At 35.8% G+C, this 21,723-nt stretch overlaps 1 protein-coding gene across 1 annotated transcript in view; it reads left to right on the top strand.

Moving 5' to 3' along the window:
• The window catches only part of LOC129268931 (b(0,+)-type amino acid transporter 1-like), a 22,411-nt gene extending 4,781 nt beyond the window's left edge, over positions 1–17,630 (top strand). The window contains exons 3-10 of the mRNA XM_064095875.1: positions 2,860–2,965; positions 5,550–5,594; positions 6,184–6,307; positions 7,183–7,295; positions 11,039–11,135; positions 12,756–12,908; positions 13,948–14,119; positions 15,886–17,630. Coding sequence (XP_063951945.1) covers positions 2,860–2,965; positions 5,550–5,594; positions 6,184–6,307; positions 7,183–7,295; positions 11,039–11,135; positions 12,756–12,908; positions 13,948–14,119; positions 15,886–16,007 — 932 coding nt within the window. The 3' untranslated portion in view covers positions 16,008–17,630. The remainder of the gene's footprint in view (positions 1–2,859; positions 2,966–5,549; positions 5,595–6,183; positions 6,308–7,182; positions 7,296–11,038; positions 11,136–12,755; positions 12,909–13,947; positions 14,120–15,885) is intronic.
• Positions 17,631–21,723: the final 4,093 nt, after the last annotated feature.

Here is a 21,723-nt window from a genome sequence, read left to right as displayed (position 1 = left end):
ACAATTGCTGAGAATCTCACTCATCATCATGGAAGAAAAGAACAGTGACTTTCAATATTGTGTCATTTTGCAAATTTTGAATTTTGACCTTGCCCCGCATTTCAAGGCACTGCACCTCCATGTGAGCCAAAATCATATCATGGAAAGTATCTTTTTAAAGAAAATTAAATGATCTATTCATTGATATTAATTCAACATTGATATTTACTAAAACCGAGGCGGGATTACCAATCAAACTCAAAAGAAACCGCTTAAAATACTCACTCATCACCACGGAAAAAGGAACAGTGACTTTCAATATTGTTTCTCTTTGCAACTTAATTTTGAATTTTGACCTTGCCCTACATTTCAAGGCACTGCACCTCCATGTGAACCATAATCATATCATGTAGGGTATCATTTTAAAGACACTTAAATGATCTATTCATTGATATTAATAACAATTGATATTTACTAAAACTGAGGAGGGAGTTTTGATTAAAGTCGGATTTCCAAACTTTTTTTTAGGAGTTTATTTTAAAGTGAGAGCACATTTTAACTGACCCACGCAATATACACGTACTTTTAAAAAGGCTATTTCCACTGCATTATTACAACTTTCAAAAAATAAGGAGAGAAATATGCCTCGATCCAAAAGATCCAAGAGTCGTGGCCATTCAGATAGGGAAACAGCGAAAGAAGATGACATTCAAACAAGGGTAGAAGAAGTGCAGGAAGAGACAATTGAAACGGAAGAGGAGGTCAATGACGAGCAGAGCCAAGGTAAAAGAACAAGACATCAAACTAGACAATTAAGGTCCAAGTGGAGCGCCTCTGGCAGTCTCACCTGCATCACGCTATCCAATATAGAAGTAGTGCTGACTCTGAAAACTATTATAAAATAATTATTCACAAAAACACCATTCATACATTGATACAATACTATACGTTCATTGACAATAAATGACATTTGACCTTTATCATGTGACCTAAGACTTGTCAGTGATACTAGATTACCCCTATATCCACATTTTATAAACTGTATCTAAACTTTGAAAGTTATGACAGCAATATAGTATTAATCTCCCAAATGGCCAAAGTTCAATAACCTTAAATGACCTTTGACTTTGGTCATGTGACCTGAAACTGGTATGAAATGTTCGATGATACTTGACTACTCTAATATCCAAGTTGATGAATCATATCCATAAGCTTTCAAAGTTATGATGGTAATTCAACAAATACCCCCAACATGGCCAAAGTTTATTGACCTTAAATGACCTTTGACCTTCGTCATGTGACCTGAAACTCGCACAGGATGTTCAGGAATACTTGATTACTCTTATATCCAAGATTCATGAATCAGATCTATAAACTTTTAAAGTTATGATGGTAATTCAACAGATCACCCGAACATCACTAAAGTTCATTGACCTTTGACCTTGGACATGTGACCTGATATCCGCACAGGATGTTTAGTGATACCTGATTACTCTTATGTTCAAGTTTCATGAATCAGATTCATAAACTTTCAAAGTTATAATGTTAATTTAACAAATACCCCAATTGGCCAAAGTCCATTGACCCTAAATTGACCTTTGACCTTAGTCATGTGACTTGAAACTCAAGCAGGATGTTTATATATACTTTAATAACCTTATGTCCAAGTTTCATGAACTAGGTTCATATATTCTTTAAGTTATGATGACATTTCAAAAACTTAACCGTAGGTTAAGATTTTGATGTTGATTCCCTAAACATGGTCTACGTTCATTGACCATAGATGATCTCTGACCTTGGTCTTGTGACCTGAAACTCGAGAAGGATGTTTTGTAATGCTTGATAAACCTTATGGTCAAGTTTCATGAACTAGGTCTATATACTTTCTAAGTTATGATGCCATTTCAAAAACTTAACCTTCGGTTAAGATTTGGTGTTGACGCCGCCTCCGCCGGCATCCATCTTTGAGTGCCAAAAATGTGCATTTCCCGCCCCTTGGTCGTATGAAACTCTTATCACTCGTAACAAAATCTTTATAACTCGTTCATAGCTCGCTTTAAGTCGTATAAAGGTCACCGCAACTCATACTAAGCTCGGCCTGACTCGTTTCGCGCTCGGTTCACTCGTACAACGAGCGTAGTGAACTCGATGTTGAGTCGTTTGTCACTCAAGCAAATTCCAGGGAAAAATGTAAATTTCACGCGAGCTTGTGCGAGCTAAGGCGAGTTAGAGCTCGCGCAGCTCGCGTATGACTCGCAACTCCAACTCGCCAAAGTGGAAACCTTAAGAGTAATCAAGTATCACTGAACATCCTGTGCGAGTTTCAGGTCACATGACCAATGTAAAAGGTCAATGAACTTTGGCCATGTGGGGGTATCTGTTTAATTACCATTATAACTTTGAAAGTTTATGGATCTGATTCATGAAACTTGGACATAAGTGTCGTGAAGTATCATGCGAGTTTCAGGTAACAATGACCTTTCAAAGTTTATAGATAGTGTATAAAATGTGGATATAGGGGTAATCAAGTATCACTGACAAGTTTTAGGTCACATGATCAAGGTCAAATGTCAATGAACGTAGTATTGTATCATTATATGAATGGTGTTTTTTGTGAATAATTATTTTATAGAAGTTTTCAAAGTCAGCACTGCTGCTATATTGAATCGCGTGATGCATGTGAGACCGCCAGAGGCATTCCACTTGTTATTAGTTACGGACTGGTACTGTAACTCCGTTATTGATTCTCCACTAGTCAGAGTAGAACATAATGTATCTCGCAATTACAAAATGAACGAAGTGCTGTGCTTTTATTTTCCACTACAAAAAAGAAAAGAAAAGGAGAGAACAAGTAATTGAGTGATGTTTTATTTATTTCAGGGTACACGAATTACTTGGATGTGAATACGTCATTTGACGGGACAAATAAGAATGCCTTTGCTTTCGGGATGGCCTTTTATCAAGGAATGTTTGCTTATGAAGGATGGTAAGTTTTAGTCTGTTATTATTGCGTTTTTTGTTCTCATAATCACATTATAGTAAAATCGCGGGAAATTCCACTTTATTCTATTCATTTTATATTAACGAATGGGTATGCGCGTTTTAACAAGCCTTTTTATGGCTTTTTTGTGCAAGCCCCATTTCCATTCATTATTTCGTTCATTCATATTTTTCATCATTATGTACCAACCATTATTTCATCAGTACCATTATTTATTCCAGCTGTGATACTTTTGATTTTGTTTTTGCTGTTATTTACATTTTCTTTGTTTATGTATAATTTTGTTCTCATTGTGTTCTTTTTAATGAATTTGGAAATATATACTCAATTGATTCCCCCCCTTTGTTTTATTTCATAGGTTGGTCCTTATTAAGGTCTATATCTGTTATCCTGTTTTAATGATTGCTTTCATGTAGATTCCATACATAATTAATACTCTGGATTGATTCAGTTTACTTATACCACATTCTAAAAGAGTACGATTTGTATAGTCATTCACTGAGCACAAATCGTATTTATCATGCAGTGGATAGTTGAAAATTGATGAGTGCAGCATTAATTTATATGAGACGATGAATTCCAATTCATGTACATTGTTTGTCATCATTATCGAATAAGGAAGACACCCATGCAGTTGCCGAGTGGTCTGACGAGATACATGTACAAAGACGGTTCGGGGTTCAATCCCGGCCATGATAATTATGCCCGTGAGCAAGACATATAATCAGCAATGCTCTTTTATCGTACATTCAAATAGATGAAAATGCTATTAGGGAAGGCGGGGTAAGTTGGGCCTATAAGGGTAAGCTGAGCCGCCACCCACAGGCCGATAATGAATGAGTCATGCCATGTGGTGTTGCCATATATTGATGACCCATTGTATAAAATATAGCCACCTCATTTTTTTCAACGTTGAAACTAGAAATAATTTTTCAGAGGGAAAAATACAAATTTCAGTCAAAAAAAGTTTTTAAAAAGTGTGGAATAGATAAGCGTTTTTACCCACACGCATCTCTGCCATAAGAACAATGTTGTTATTCCAGGTATGGATCCTCATTCTTGTTATGGTCTTTTACATGATTCCATTTATGCTAAATTTTGTATTGTTTTTATTTACGAGGTAAAAATATTCATCTGTAAAATTGTACTCGATTTATATTACTTTGTATTATGTTTGAATGAAGATGAAATATAGAATTGAATTGAATTGGATGCATAAGAAATGCGTGGATGTGAAAATACCACACTAAGTCCGGACTGGGGTAGGTTGAGCCAGCAAACAAGGAGCAAGTTGAGCCATGGTAATTCATAATGGTAATGTATATAGAAGAAAAAAAACTCGAAAGGTCATTGATATGGAGGCAGAAAAGACCAAATTCACACTACAGTTGTTTTAATTTTAGAGGATGTTATATTAGTATTTATCGAGAATTACAAGTGAAAAATACTTTAGATAAAAAATTGTCATGCTGGTTCTTGTCCCATACCTTTTCGATATAGATTTTGTGGCTCAATTTACCCCAGAACGTAGCTCAACTTACCCCATTGGTGGGACAAGTTGAGCCATTTGATATTTTTTTTATTCAAAAGGTGACAGTGACTTTCAGTGTGGGGTAGAATGTTATGTATGGGTAAAACATGTTTCCCAAGAATTAAATTCTAATGCAAGGTACTTATTTCTACAAGATCATATCAGTTCTAACATGCAAAAAGAAAAAAAAAAGGCTCATCTTACACCGCCTTCCCCTGCGTATTCTTGGTAACCATGACTTGTGTGCGCTTGTTTAAAAAAATCATTGATGTGTGTTATAAATATAAAATTCCTGTTCATGAAGTCTGAAAAACCTTGGTTTGGGTATGAGATTGCCAACCTTTGTATTTTAAGAAATTATAATAATTTATTTTCCCATATTTCCTTGGTCTATCATCATAATGACATTTATATTAATTCATTAAATGAATAGCACAGAAAGGCAAATGTCAACTTCAAAATCAATAAGTATACTCTTCAGTTTTATACAAACATTACGGCATCACAAATAGAAAACCAAACGACACATCACGTATGAATAATTTACATCTTGATAATTTCTCAGTGATAACCCATTCTGACAACATATCTGTTTTCAAATTATCTAACGATGGGTTTAAATAATTGATCTTTGATAGCCAAGACAGTTTATTTTTAAACAAACATTACAACTATATCCAAGGTCATCGAACCATTATCTTCCTCACCCAGAGCTATATCAATCGTTGTATCATCAGAGCTGCCAAGTAGTACTGATTTTCAGTATTTAGTACTGAAAATGAGAAGAATACTGATTTCTAAAGTTTCAGTTGTATGTGTGGTCCTATGGTATTTTTTGAAAATACTGATTTCTTCACGGAAATACTGATTTTCAGCTTTAAAAATACTGAAATGTTCCTTTTCAGGTTGGCAGCTCTGTATCACAAGTTAAGTAAAAACAAAATAATAAGCTTGAGGGGAAAAATGAACAAGCTTGCACTGGGTAAAAATGATTTAGTAAAATGTAATTATTTTTTCCTTCTTTTCCTTTTTTTACAGGAACTCTTTAACTTACACAATGGAAGAAATGAAAGACCCTGCTAAGTAAGTTCATTAAATCTTATTAGTTGAGGAACTATAAGATTATTACTTGGCAACGTAACTTAAATTACAATTACTTATTAAAACAAACGATCACCAACAGTTTTTAGTGCAATTTTTAAGAATACAGAAACAGAATCATCGGTCATAATGATAGATACGTGACAAATATATACAAAACATCATACATAAACATTTTGATATGGTTTTGATTTGATTTTATATCCACAATTCAATAACAAAGTATATAAAAGTATTATGAGGATGAAAGTGAAGAGATGAGCTAGAAAGAAGAATAGCCCTTATGCTAGACGTTAGTCCCTTTTATCAAATAAATGTTGTAAATAATCATTGAAAGTATGAAAACCAAAAGGTTGGTGAAAGGCTTCAGTAAGACTGATAATGGCACGTATGATTTTGTACATTAAGTTTTAAACATTTTAAAAGTAAGCAACAAATAATCAATGCCGGTCTAATTATACTTCATCAATGAATACTTTGTTAAGAATTGTGCTTTCTTAAATGTATTCGATGGATTTTACAAGATTTTTTGTTTCAATATACAATTAATATGATATTTCTTATTCAACAGAACCTTACCAAGAGCCATAATGATTGCCATGCCAACAATAACAGTTCTCTACGTATTGGTTAATATTTCTTATTACACCGTACTGAGTCCGCAACAGGTCCTTAAGGACGAAGCAATCGCTACGGTAAGACATCGTTTATTCCATCACACACTTTGGTAAAATTTAACATGATTAACACTCTCTGAAATCATTTTTTAATAGTTAATCTTTCTTAATAATTTGTACAAAATTAATAAAAACCTCTCCCTTGTAATGTAATAATTCATCGTGATAAATATTTCATGAGGAATCAAACCGCGTTTTTCCCTTTTTTTTAAACACTGGAAAAGAAATATTTGACTTTTTTCGAATTGAAATTAAAATTCTGTCGTTTCACTTCTATGAAAATAGAATTCAATATTTTAGAAATCCAATTAAGTATAAATTTCATAGAAAAAAGACATTGTTACTTCATTAAACGTTTTAATTTTCTTATATTCTTGGGATTTTTATGTATTGTAGAAAATGCCCTTTATCTGATATAGATGAAATTTCAATTTTAAATTTTTTTTTGGCTTAAACAAGTATGCATTACAATAAAAACATGTGTAATTTTGTTGTTCGTATACACTGTAAAAACTGTGGTGTTAAAACTGACACCAGTTGGTGTTAATAGAGGACCACACCCTGAGGTGTTGAAATTACACCCTAGAGATTGGACATAACACCATAGAGTGTATATGTAACAACCAGAGGTGTTGTAATAACACCTATATGTGTTAAACTAACACTGTAAATTTAACACCGGTGTAAAATAACCGGTGTGGTCCTCTATGTACACCGGTTAACACCGTAGTTTTTGCTTTGAGTTTGGCATGATTTCAATATGTCATCATTATTTCGTTGTATAGGTATATTACTCATTTATTCTACTCTTTTTATTATTCCTCATAAGGTAATCACAGTTTCCATGAAGACTAACAATCTTAAGTTGTTTGTTTAAATTTCCTTGTCCTCAGACCTTCTCATCATTCACACTGTATGGGAAAGGTATTTTACAAGGGTCTCTACCATTTCTTGTGTGCTGTGGTGCATTTGGATCAGCTAATGGTCTTTGTTATACATATTCTAGGTGAGTATTTACGAGTATCTTAATAATTATTATGTTCATTATTTCGTTTGAGAACAGTTCCGCCGCCAATGTGGAAAGGGTATGATCTATCATTCCCGACCTTTCGTTGGAAGAACGCGAACGCTTATTTACGACGTTAGTCGATTTTGGAAGAGACTTTTGGGCCCGTCGTCATGGTCTTAAAACTTTGTCCTGCAATGCAAATTGTGTGACATGATATTTTTTTTTCGTTTCGCATCTGGAACGGAAACATTCAATTTCCGTTTCGTGTGCAAAATTCTGGTTGCTACTATGGTAACAGCGAAATATCCGATTTAGGACGACTTTCCAAATCCACATTTGGTTCCTCCCAGAACTCGAGAGGCCGCCCGGGGGGCCACTTCCATTGAAAAGTGGATACCAGGCGCAACCACGCGTAATAAGGGAAAGAGTGGGTAAGTACGTTACGTATAGGCCTATTTAACGTTATAAAGGTGTCAAAAACGATGATTAAAATACTGAAAAAAGGGATATATTTCCAATACTTTGTAGGGTTTCACAAGCCAAATAATTGTTAAAAGATGCATTTTCACAATATGGAAAAGACTTGCTTCCCTTGTTTAGGGTACTTTTCGAAACCCCGTGGTCGTGCCTGGTATCCACTCATCAATGGAAGTGGTCCCCCCGGAATTTGAATCTAATCCCCCATTTCTGGGGAAAGTAAAACATAATGCCCATTACATCGTGTGCTAGAGCCTAGAGGCGTATCATTTGTGTAGGAGTAAACAAAAGAAACAAAAGAAACCCGCATGTTCAAACGTATTGCATACGCTGTGTACATATCAACACATGCGAAATGGGTTCGGCTGGAGAGGTGATCTGACCCATGGAATCAATTGCCAGTCATCCACCAATAATCCACATTTAATGCAATATCGATTCGATGGACTGTAATGATCTATATCTAAGCTTTAATTCAGTAAGTTTTTCCTCACTCAATATGTACTTGATTTGTTTGAAAAACCACTTTCTTATCCATGTCATATTCTATTTTAGGTCCTGCATTTCGAATATCTCCAGCCATCAGTCGTAATTCATGCATGTATGGTGCGGGTGTCGCGGGAAAGAATTTTTGCACACGAAAAGAAGATCTGAAGGGCCTGTAACCCCCCTGTAACACAAATCTTAGCATTGATTGTAGAGCAGTTTTCTACGTTTGATGTACAATCAATCTTAAATTCAAGTGTATGATTAAGCGTCAACTATTGTGTTAGGGGACCCTAATATACAGAGTGAGTCAGAAAAAATGTCCCACTTTTGTAAAGTTGAATTGTTTAAAATATGAATATTTAATCATTAGTTTCATGATATGTCTTGATAGAGGTATCCTCCCAGTACATTCAGGTACCTTTTTCATTTGATCCCCTGCACGCATGACTGAACAGCGGACAATCTTTAGAAGACTGTCAGATCTCACTCGCGCCAAGTTACAGGGTGGGGAATAAAACACTCTTTTGAACAAAGACAGTCCGACAGACTGAAACACACACACACAAACACACACACGTACGCACACACAAACACACATGCACACGCACTGGCAGACCCACTCAAACATGCACACACACGCACACACACACACAGACACACAAGCATAACCAGCATATTGGATTTATGTGCACTCGATGATGATGATGAAGATGAAGATCAAGATCAAGATGATGACAATGAGGATGATGATGATGATATGATGGTGGTAGTGAATGTGTTTTAAGGGGAAAGATTGTCGGGAATTGCCACTTAAACATTCAGCGATCTTGCTAAAAATCAATGCTTAATCAGAAAAGAGAAAATTATGAACCAGTTATTACCATGTGTGTTGTGTGTGTTTGTGTGTGTGGGTGTGTGTTTGTGTGAGCATGCCAGTCTGTCTGTCTGACTGTCTTTGTCTAAAGCACTGTTTTATTCATCACCCAGTAACTTGGCGCAAGTGAGATCTGACAGTCTTCTAAAGATTGTCTGATGTTCAGTCATGCGTGCACGGGATCAAATGAAAATGGTACCTGAATGTACTTGGAGGATACCTCTATCAAGACATATCATGAAACTAATGATTAAATATTCATGTTTTAAACAATTCAACTTTACAAAAGTGGGACATTTTTTCTGACTCACATTGTATAGCGTCCGTGAGGATTGCGAAAGGTTGCAATTTACCAGGGTTTACGTACGCAGAATTCTCTCAAAAGGGTGATCATAGGCTTATGAGGCTATGTCATAATATTTGTCTCTCATTGCCAGACCTGTAAATATCACTAGGGGAGTATTGGTGCATTTTGAAATTGTTTTGTCTAAGTTCAAAATTTCTACTAAAAGATCCATTCTCGATTAAATGTTTACCACTTACAAACCTAAAAAAAAAATAATAAATCGCTCTGCGCGAGAGGAGGGGGGTGGATGGGGGATTGTTTGGACCAGAATAGGAACGATTAAGACCTCAAACACCCTTTTTTGGCTGGGAGCGGGGCAAAACAGCCACACGCAGCCATCGTAGTCATCTTTTCGGAATGAGGGGAGGGGGACACACTTATTTCGCATTAATTTTATATGTCATGTGTACGCATATACTTTCGCCAATAAGGGGGGGGGGGGTAAAATTCATCCCCTTCGAAATAACGAACCCTATTTCGGCTTCGGATTAACTAACCTTCAGAAATCTTCGGAATTACGAACCTTCGGAATAACATACCTTCGGAATGTTCGAACCTCCAAGGATAACGAACCTTCGTAATTACGAACGCATGCATCCCAATCATCAAGGATTAATTTCGCAATATTTCAATAGCGCCATCTATTAGACTATCATTCATTTTATGTGATGCCTATATAATTGACAACTTAGCAAACTAACTTGTCAATGTCCTGAAAAGATGAGAAAATATAACTAGTGTTGTTCAAGATATCTTGAAAACATTTGAAACTCATGGAAAGTACACTTAAAGGTCAAGTCCACCCCAGCAAAATGTTGATTTGAATAAATAGAGAAAAATCAAACTAGCATAACACTGAAAATTTAATCAAAATCGGATGTAAAATAAGAAAGTTATGGCATTTTAAATTTTCGCTTATTTTTCTCAAAACAGTGATATGCACAACTCAGTGACATGCAAATGAATCAGTCGATGATGTCCATCACTCACTATTTCTTTTGTTTTTTATTGTTTGAAGTAAACAATATTTCATTTTTTATAGATTTGACCATAGGGACCGACTTGACTGAATCATATAGAATTAAACAATGCTAATTCTACATGTTCAGGGAGGAATTAATCACTGTTTCACTTGACAATGAGGAGAAAATTAGAATATTTCATATTTCATATAATAAAATACAAAAGAAATAGTGAGTCATCAGTCTCCTCATTTGCATACCGACCAGGATGTGCATAAAACTGTTTTGTGAAATTAAGCGAAACTTTAAAATGTCATAACTTTCTTATTTTACATCCGATTTTGATCAAATTTTCAGTGTTATGCTTGTTGGATTTTCCTCTTTTATTGAAATCAATTTTTTGTTGGCGTGGACTTGTCCTTTAAAGTTATGCATGGTAAAATAACATTCCTGAATCGGACACCCATTGAAGTACTTACATCACATCTATTACGCTTGTATGCATGATACCTCCAGCAATTGTTTCATTTCATTTGTAAAGTGATTATGATCCTAATGTTTTTCAGTTGTCTTTTCTTAATAATTTTATCAGAATGGCTGTTGCTCTTGGTCGAGAAGGTCACATGCCTCAGATTGTAGGCATGGTAAACCCTGATACCATGTCACCTAACTTTGCTCTATTCCTCATGGTAAGTTTGAAACCCGTTTGAAAATATTTGATATTGCAATTTTCACTGATCTATCCGTCCAGTATACTATCGTACCGGGGGGGGGGGGGCGATCGTTTACCCTGATAGAAGCTTTCTGACTTCTTGTTTAGTAATCAGAAATTTCTTGCCCATCCTGACGAGGTACTACTTGATAATATTTTCACTGAATAATGATCAAACCGTCCATTACTATCGTACAAGGGGGGGGGGGGGGTAGTTTACCCTGATATATAGCTTTGTGACTTAAGCCCGGCTCACACTATGCGATTCGTTGCGATCTTAATTTCGAAGAAATTGTAATAACATTTGATATGGATATTTCAACTAATAACATCTTACGGTTCAGAGTTCAGAATAATGGTAGGACTTCTGAAATCGAAATAATTCGAGCCTCTCTGAATGAATAAAAACAAATTCAATTCCAAATCGTAATGACGTCATCATCGGCTGCGACTTGAGGCCGATTTCGACTTTACTCCGACCTTAGGGCTTGCCGCAAAGTAAAAATATGATTTCAGTATTTCTAACGTACGTCATGCCAAACTTAAGATAAAATAATTTTAGTCCTTGGAACTTTTATGTTTAATGCACAGTGCGATTTCTTTAAAATATCGCGTCGCATCGGGTCGCATAGTGTGAGCCGGGATTTATTATTTATTAAAAAAAAAGTTGTTGCCCATTTTGACCAGGTATATACGCCAACACGTTTTGAAGGACTGGGATCCATTTCATCATACTTGTTATAATAACAAAATTTCAATAAAAGTTAAGAGCTACTGGTAATCCTTCAGTCTGAATGACTGATTTACTGAGTAAATTATGCATCTGTTATTATAAAAAAAAGCCTTTCCCTGTTTTTATTGCAACTACATTTTAATAATTAAAATAGTTTTTAAAAATGACTATAATAATTATAATGGATGAAACTTTTGTCGCATATCACATATCTTTACTTTATTTTATATCCTCAAATGCGACTAGAAAATGATTATTACGAAATGACTACTAGCTGCATATATACACCTATATAGGCCTAATCCCCGACCCTTTCATTTAGCCATTTTGAATAATTGATATCTTTCAGCACGTAGCAACGATGGTTGTAATATTGACGATGGCATAATTATGTCAGATATTGTCTATTTAAATTCAAAATTAGCCTTCGGGATCAAGGTCATTAAAATATTTGAGGCAATTTTTACGTAAGTGCAAACAGAAAAGAATAGTATGTAATGATGCCTATTTTTTTTGTGTGACCATGATTGTTCTGTCTCAAATTCAATGGTTGCCTTTGGGTGGCAAGTCATAGAAAACCCTTACTTTGTACAAAACAGCTATAATTGGCCTTTAGAAATAACCCTATTTTCCCATTTCACATGACTGCATTTTTTGCTTAACAACCCCCTTTTTTAACAATTACAAGTACACTTTGACGCATTGAAAACTAAGACCAAGAGGGAAAAAAAATCCAATTACAAAAAAAATCGATATCGAACACAAGCTCACGCGAAAATTTTGACCGATGATGATCATGCCTTTTAAGCATCATAGCATAAGCTATGTTCTGAATTTACAATTTTTTATTTTTTCTTCCTCCAGGGCCTTATGTCAATCATCACTCTTCTGCTTCCGGTCAGCTTAGAACATTTAATTGAGTTTTTCAGCTTCGCTATCTGGCTATCATACTTTTTTATCTCCATCGCTGTACTTATCTTAAGATACACAAAGCCAGACCTTCATCGTCCTTTCAAGGTTAGTGTTTAAGAACGCGTTTCCCTTTTTGAAGAGTGAATGCGTTTATCGTTTTTCTTCTCAGTACTTATCTCAAGGTTCGTAAACCCATGGACCTATTACCATGGTAAACCCAGACTCCAAATCGTCCTTTAAAATATTTGTGTTCCCAGAACATATTTACCTTTTTTGAATAGTAAATAGGTTCATCGTTTTTATCTTAAAAACTAGACCCCAATCGTCTTTTAATGGTGAGTATTAAAGATCGCGATTCCAGTTTTGAACAGTGAATGTGTTTCATTGTTTATCTCAGTATATCTTATTGCTTATTTTAAGTTGCCTCAAACCGGAATAGACTCTTCAAGGTTTGTTTCCAAACAGCCCACCCCCCCTCCATCATGCTATGCTAATAATTTACCATACGTTAGTTATCATCGTTTTTATGAGCAGATTCAGAATTTTCTTAATTGGATAAGGACTTAGGAGGGGGCATATATTTCTTACGATGATGATGATGATAATAATAATTAATTAATAATGTTAATAATAATAATAGCTGGATTTATAGAGCGATTTTTGCCTGTGGATACAAAATACCCTTATAGGCGCTCAATATTTCTTCCGACTGGATACCCATTCACCTCACCTGGGTTGAGCGCAGTACAATGTGGATGAATTTCTTGCTGGAGGAAAACAGGCCATGGCCAAGAATCCAACCCACGTCTCTCATATTGAAAGACGATAGTCATAACCACTAGACCACGACTACCCCACAATAGGTTTGTTTTACCAGCAAACTAAAAATATTGGGCGTATTTACTACCAAATAAGTGTTGAACAAAAGGACATCGTTCCAAGAATGAATATAATTGCATTATCAATTCAATTGGTAGGGGCACCGAAGTAGACACCTCTATTCACAGGGTTGTAAATGACAAAAATTGTGTATCATTTCTAGCCAAGGAGGGAGGGATGAAGAATACATGCCCCTTTACTGCTCCTGATCGAATGACCTCCATCAGATCTTTTAAAAAATCATTTTCTTTTCACTTCAAACCAGGTACACTGGTCGCTACCAGTCTTAATGGCTTTTCTCTCTGTTTTCTTGATAATTGCGCCATTCTTCGAAGCTCACGGTGTAAATGAGGTTATTGCTGCGACAGCGATTATCGTGGCTGGATTAATTGTCTACGTGCCTTTCATCTATTACAAATATCAGCTGCCATTTATGGGTAACAATAAATCTTCATCAGTTTTGTCATATTTTCTTCTAAAATGACCTTGCTTGTATAGGCATTCAATATGTTATGTCATGTTATGTAATGTAATATTATGTTATGCCATGTTATGTTGTGTCATGTTATGTCGTGTTATGATGTGTCATGTTATGTCGTGTTATGTTGTGTCATGTTATGTCGTGTTATGTTGTGTCATGTTATGTCGTGTTATGTTGTGTCATGCAGGGGCGTCGATCAATTTTTCAGATTGGGGGGGGGGGCGAAATCATTAACGTTCCAAAGGCGCTCGATCGTACAAAACACCCACCCACACACACACACACACACACACACACACACATACATATATATATATATATTATATATACACACACACACACACACATATATATATATATATATATATATATATATATATGTATATATATATATATATGTATATATCTATATATATGTATGACTCATGAGACACAGACACGTATCTCACTACACAGATAGTACGAGTGCCGAGAGTGAGCTCAAATTTCTTTATATTCTGAGCTGAAAACTTGATATTCTAAGCATTTTTGGTACCAATGATTAAGATTTGTATCTAAAATAGAATAGATGCGAGCGCGAAGCGCGAGCTGAAAATTTTGATATTTCGATCTGAAAAAATGACAGTTTACTGGACGTTTTTGATAAAGAACAAGCTATATATCCAAGAAAAGATGATTGCAAATTGAAGCAGTTCTTTTGAGGCTTAGAACTGAAAATGGGACATTTACATTCACCAATTTAATCATGAAAAGTATAGGTTTTTGCTACTGAAATGATGCGAGCGCGAAGCGCGAGCTGAAAATTTTTATATTCCAATCTGAAAAGCGGACATTTTGAGCACGATTTTAAATAAAGAACGAGTTGTGTATCTCAATCTCGCTTGCTGAACATTACAATCTTGTTTTTTTTTTAATGCATATCCGGAATTATTGGGGGGGGGCAAAATGATATGTTTGCCCCCCCCAATATTTTCATTGGTGGGGCGATCGACCCCCCTGCCCCCCCATGATCGACGCCTCTGGACTGTCATGTTATGTCGTGTTATGTCGTGTTATGTTGTGTCATGTTATGTCGTGTTATGTTGTGTTATGTTTTGTTCCACTCTAGTATCCACTCTCCTGCAAATGAGGCTATATATATTTATTTATTTATTCATTTTTTTTTTTTTTTTTTTTTTTTTTTTTGTTTAATGCACTTTTTGTTAAGAAAGGAGTCCGAGGAAAATTTTTGTGTTTTTTATACATGACAATAAAATGAATTGAATTGAATTGATATAGAACTACTCTCATTTAGGATGGCACCACAGAGAGACAGGGGCGATCACCCCCTGTAATTTCATGCAGTGAAAAACTATTAAAAATGAATAGAAAAAAAAGTGGAAGAAAAGAAGGAAAGAATGCAGAAGATCCATCAGAAAGAGAGAACGGGGGGGGGGTCAGATCATTTTATCGTCTCACTTTCAGAAAGTGAGGATGTACTGACAAAAAGTTGTCCCTATGTGATTAGTAGGCGTTCTATGAAGGGTCTAAAGAATGTAAAATTCAGTTTGTTTACCCATCTACACATATTTATGAATTACCATGCACGATCATGACGAGATGGCGTTGATTCAGAAGTATAAGCTTATAAACCCATCATTAGTTGTTATCATTAAAATCCAAACCTACCATGGCGTATTATATACCATTATTACAAGTTGGTCTTTACTTATTTTTTTTCAGATAAAATCACCATCTTCGTTCAGCTCTTTTTATGCATCGTCAACACGGAATACAAACCTCCTGAAGACTTCCCAATTTATAAAGATGATCACTACAACTCCGAGAGCCACAACCACAAATAACTTATTACCAGTATGCAGGGAAAGTGACATAAATCGAATGAGTATCGAAGCTCTGTTTTGTGCTATCAGCGATGGTTCAAAATTATGAAATTTTGCGCCAGGAACTCACTTTGGAATTTGTGACTTGTATTTTTCGCAACCAGTTGTCCTTACATAACACGGGCTGCTCGAAACATGTATAACCAGCTTACATTATAAGAAGAGTGAAGTGACGTCACATTTCTTACTTTGAATAAGAAAAGTTATACTTTCTTTCGCCTGATTCCGTTCCGCAACCACTGACATTCTGTTCAGTACAGCGATCACGTCTGTTCAGTACCAGTTTCCACCGTTGTCTGCTTCAGACCTCCGACCGTGTGCTTCAGACCAACCCGTCTGCCCCGGACCACCAGCCGTCTGCTCCAGACTCCGAAGTTCGGAGTCCGAACCGTCTGCTTCCAGACCAAGCAGGGTGCAATGCACCCCGTGGGCGCCGTGTATCAACAGATCATCGGCAAAGCATCACGAGCAGTGTTGCCAGGTCTAAATTGAAGAAAATCCCCCAAAGGCCCTCGAAAAATCCCTAAGTTGGACCCTAAATCCTATTTTTTTTTCATTTATGCAAAAGTGAAGACATTTATCATGGTTATTGCCCATGTCATTGTTCGTTTGTTCACACCATACACAGGTGCAAAGTAGATTGGCAACAACCATTGCATCATAGAACCAACTATAATGAATAACTTCGGTTGAAATGCTGCGCTGATGTACATTATATGATCTACAGTAGATAGTATACTATTAGCATCATAATATAACTGAAAAATAACGAATCTTAGTGCTTCCCACCAAAACTTTTAAAAATCCCCTAAAATGCATGAAAAATCCCCTACAAATTTTTTCCGTCCCCAAAGGCTTCTCAAAATCCCCAAATCGCAAAAATGGCAACACTGGATAAATTGTTAAACTTAACGTACTTATGCATTTATTATACAATTTGTATTACAGTTCATTCTGGTACAATCTTAGATCAGCATTAACTTAGCTCTCCGAAATCGGATATGCATGAATGACATATCATATTAAAGCGTTGATTTTTCTCAAGATAGTGGTAAACAAATAAATCAGCTAAAACCCTTCAGGAAATAATTATTCCACAAAAAACATATAAAACATTATGTTCCTATCCGTATCATTAATAGCGTAGAAGTCTGCATGGAATATTGCCAACTACGATAAAAACATTATAAATCAACTAAAGATAATTTTATAAACATGAAATAAAACCCATTTCATGACACAACTCCTTTATTTTTCAAAGCTCGGCCCCTAAGCGTCATTTAACATCAGAAACTGTAGCACGTTAACAAATCACACCCATGTGTATTCAACTATCCATTTTGCCTTTTCTCCAGAAACAATAACTATAAAGGAGTCTTAACAAACTTATGTTGATGTTTAACAAAACACAACAGCTAAAGACCAAAGAAAAGTATTTAAACAATCCGGCCCAAAACATTGTACAAAACATGCAAAACTTTCATGTTCATTTATCCGCATCATTAATAGCGTAGAAGTCTGCATGGAATATTGCCAGCTACAATAAAACATCATAAATCAACCAAAGAAAGTTTTCTAAACACGAAACAAAACCCATTCCGTGTCAATATATATGTATGTATATTTCGAAGTGTATTCAATACTTCTAATCGTATTTCCTATTGGCGCCTAAAGTGATAATAATAATAATAGGCATTTATATAGCGCCATCTATTATACAGATATTGCCTACCTAGAGTTTGAATATAACATTTCCTCTCCCCGACGGAGTTATATTTTTCCAAGGGATTATATTTTGCCCGAAGCGCGCAGCGCTGAGGGAAAATATTATCCCGAGGGGAAAATATAGCGTTGGAGGGGAGTTGAAATGTTATTTATTAAAACGATAGACCAGGCAATATCTGTTATATTATATAGTATATGTGGATTCGCCATCAGAAATTGCATTCATCATCTGGCTCAAACCCGAAATTCTTGCTACAGCTCTGATCCATCTACGTCATAATATACTTCTTTTTTTTTAAATACATCAAACGCGTTCTTCATGCAATCGACGCGTTAACATTAGCGCGTACATCAAATAAACTACCTTGTTACGCAACCTGTATGCAGCGAGTGACGTCTTTCAATTGCGGCGTTATATTCACTAAGGTGACGTCACTCGCTGCATACAAGTTGCGTAACAAGGTAGTTTATTTGATGTACGCGCTAATGTAAACGCGTCGATTGCATGAAGTACGCGCTTGATGTATTTAAAAAAAAAATCTATTATGACGTAGATGGATTAGAGCTGTAGCAAGAATTTCGGGTTTGAGCCAGATGATGAATGCAATTTCTGATGGCGAATCCACATAGACTATATAATATAACAGATATTGCCTGGTCTATCGTTTTAATAAATAACATTTCAACTCCCCTCCGAAGCTATATTTTTCCCTCGGGATAATATTTTCCCTCAGCGCTGCGCACTTCGGGCAAAATATAATCCCTTGGGAAAAATATAACTCCGTCAGGGAGAGGAAATGTTATATTCAAACTGTAGGTAGGCAATATCTGTATAATATTCTATTCCGAGGCGCGTTGTTATTATTATTATTACACCGGCTTGAGCTTGAGCTGCCTTTCAGCGCTCATGCATTCAAGGAATTAATCCTGCCGGGTACCCATTCACCTCACCTGGGTTGAGTGCAGCACAATGTGGATACATTTCTTGCTGAAAGAAATTACGCCAAAAGTGATCATGAGTGATTACGATGTGTTGAAAACACAGATCTCAGTGGGTGTTTGGAAGGGTAATGGGGGGGGGGGGAGAGCTCTAATTTTTATTTTGTATTAAGTAGTTTTTATTTTTAATTCATATACAAAATAAAATACATATAACAAATAGAAGTTGGTGTCTTTACAAATTGATGAATACCTTGACAATTCATAAATTTAACACTATTTTTTCCCTTAAATGTTACAATATAACAGTGTCAGACATCTGCCAATACATAATTATAAATAAAACTGATGAAAATAATATGCATTAAGAATAAACTCCTACAATAAATTCAACGAATTCAATTTTTCCCTAGTGTCAAATATTCACATAAAAAGAGATTTTCCAGATACACAAAAATAAATCATTAATAAAACCTAAACGAATTGAAGCCATCAGCATTTAAAAACAGAAACCCATCGCCTCGGCCTCTTCTCTCAGATAATTTCAATCTCAACAACAAACTCAGCCCTGGACCCTACCCCCCCCCCCCCCCGGCCCACCCTAAAACACCCCATTCCATATCCGGTGGAGAACTGGCTCTGGGTTCCAATTAATTGTCTAATGTTTAAGTTTTCCCATTAAGAGAAATGGATTGTAAGAGCCCCCTCTTTGCTGCCAATTTATTTTCCTCTCTTTGATCCCCTCTAATACTTTTTTTTTTCATTCAATGAAGGAGGGTTTTTCAATTATCGGTTTTTGTAAATAAGATATTTAACTGAAATCAAAACATGATTAATTAATTCATATTTATCTTTACTTCTCTCCTGCTTCCCGAAAGGAATTTCCTGCCAACTAAATTTATTTATTTCAAAATTTAAACTTCTTGCACACAGATCCTGAATAGATTTTGAAAATTCACAAAATTCTAATCATGCATGTAAAATCGATTATTACAACGGGAATAATAAAACGTATTATGTAAGATTCAAAATATGTAGATTAATTAAATTATGTGAAAAAGATAATGACTGTAGTGATTTCATGAATGAAAAAAGAAAATAAGAACTACCCCCTCTATGGTCGGTTTCCAAATAAACAAAATGTATGTCTCGGCGCAATATTGTTTGACGCACCTCAAATGATTTGCAAGTATAGAGACATATTCGATCTAATGCTAATTTTCCATTTGTTCTCTTATGTAGTTTGTAAAATCAACAATTTTTAAAAAACTGGTGAAAGGTAGGGTCTACAATAATTGTGGAGTCTTTACAGTAGGGCTGATGACGATGAAGATGGTGATGGTGATGATGATTGTGCTGAAAGTGTTGACGATGTTTATGGTAGTGGTAACATTTAATAGGGGTATTCATATTGATTCCATTAGGAGTGACAAGGATGATCGTAGTCGGGGTCCTGATCGTGTTTATTTATGGTAACTCCCGTAGGAACGGGAAAGTGTTTCGCTGGTAAACGCCAAGCTGGTATAAAACCAATTACCTATAGGAAACATTTTACGTCTAGGTCAATCAGTTATAGTGGCTAACCTATATAGACGACAGATATTACTCTCGGGCCTTTTTATCAAAGTTGAGACAATGGCAGAGTGGGGATTCGAACTCACAACCTTGCGATTATGAGTCCAGTGTTCGAACCACTGGACCGCACGACCTGGTGATAGGTACAAAATTGTTATATCACGGTTATTTTGGAGGTGGTCGTGAGAGTGCATAAGGGCTGTAGGCGAGGAACGAGATTAGAGTGTAAAACCCCCAAAATGAGAAAAAAAAAACCTAAATCACGATGGAAACGCAAATAGGGTATAATTTGCACATTTAGGGCACATTTGGGACCAAAATTGCTGTTAAGAGGGACATCTACCGGGGACATTTACACAAATTCCGCGTTAGAGTGTCCTTTAGTGGCTATTCCTTGAATCTGTGTTTATACTTCAGCCTATTTCCTATACGGCTGCCGTACAGCGAGTCGAAAACAGTAATTTTTGTACAAGATAAAAATAGCCGTTTGCGACTCGCCGTATGGGAAATATGACTGAGGTACTTTTTTCAGGACGATTCTCGCGGATTCTGTCCTCTCTCCAATGGCAGTGACCCCCCCCCCCCCCCCCACTATCATAATATCCTGGCACCGTGCCTGTAAGTAGTGTTTTTTTTTTAATGTTCGGGAGGGAGTGATGCTTCGTACGTCCCCCTTCATAATCTATATCAGCATTATTGTTTGCTTCAAGTCAACATGAAAATCTTCTTTATCTATACTTGTGTTTTATGACGCCCAACTATATAGCGCGCCCTTGGTGTGTTTACATTTTCATCACGTGACTATCTACTCTGAAGCAGTATCTCAACAATCTAAATCAACTAATCATTCTGAAATTTTATTGCCATTTTATAGTCTTGATTTATCATTTTTTCCATCATAAATGAAATCACGTTTGGCGATATACGTGCCTTAATCTTCTTGTTAATTTAAAAGTACTCATGTAGGCCTACTGTATTGTAACTTTGTATGTCTGGTTACTGTTTTAAAATGTTTTTTTTATTTCAATAAACACAACTGAATTGAATTGATTTGAATGTTAAATTCTGTCTTTTTCATAACTGTTTACTTTTACAATGTATGAATCAAGTCTGCTCTCGCTTTTGATTAAGTTTGGACGAATCCCTGCGCCGTTCTCTTTGATAAATTTGTACCAATATCTCACTACTCGAAGCCCTGGTACTGATAGTACAGGCTATGGTATATACAATAATGTAGTTTTACTCGCAGCTCGTGCCTCGTTTATAGACTTTGATCAGGCGTAAACTGGTTTGTACTGGATCCTATCTTAATTTGTTTGTATTTTGTATTTCAGTGTGAATTATCTCTCTTTATATTCTTCTTCAAAAAATGATAATCTCTAACAATAAACTCCCCTGATCTAAACCATTAATTGTTTAGATAATGAAATAAGGTCAG

The sequence above is a fragment of the Lytechinus pictus genome, chromosome 2, assembly GCF_037042905.1.
Source record: "Lytechinus pictus isolate F3 Inbred chromosome 2, Lp3.0, whole genome shotgun sequence".
Taxonomy (NCBI): Eukaryota; Metazoa; Echinodermata; class Echinoidea; order Temnopleuroida; family Toxopneustidae; genus Lytechinus; species Lytechinus pictus.
This window is presented reverse-complemented; position numbering and strand designations above follow the sequence as displayed.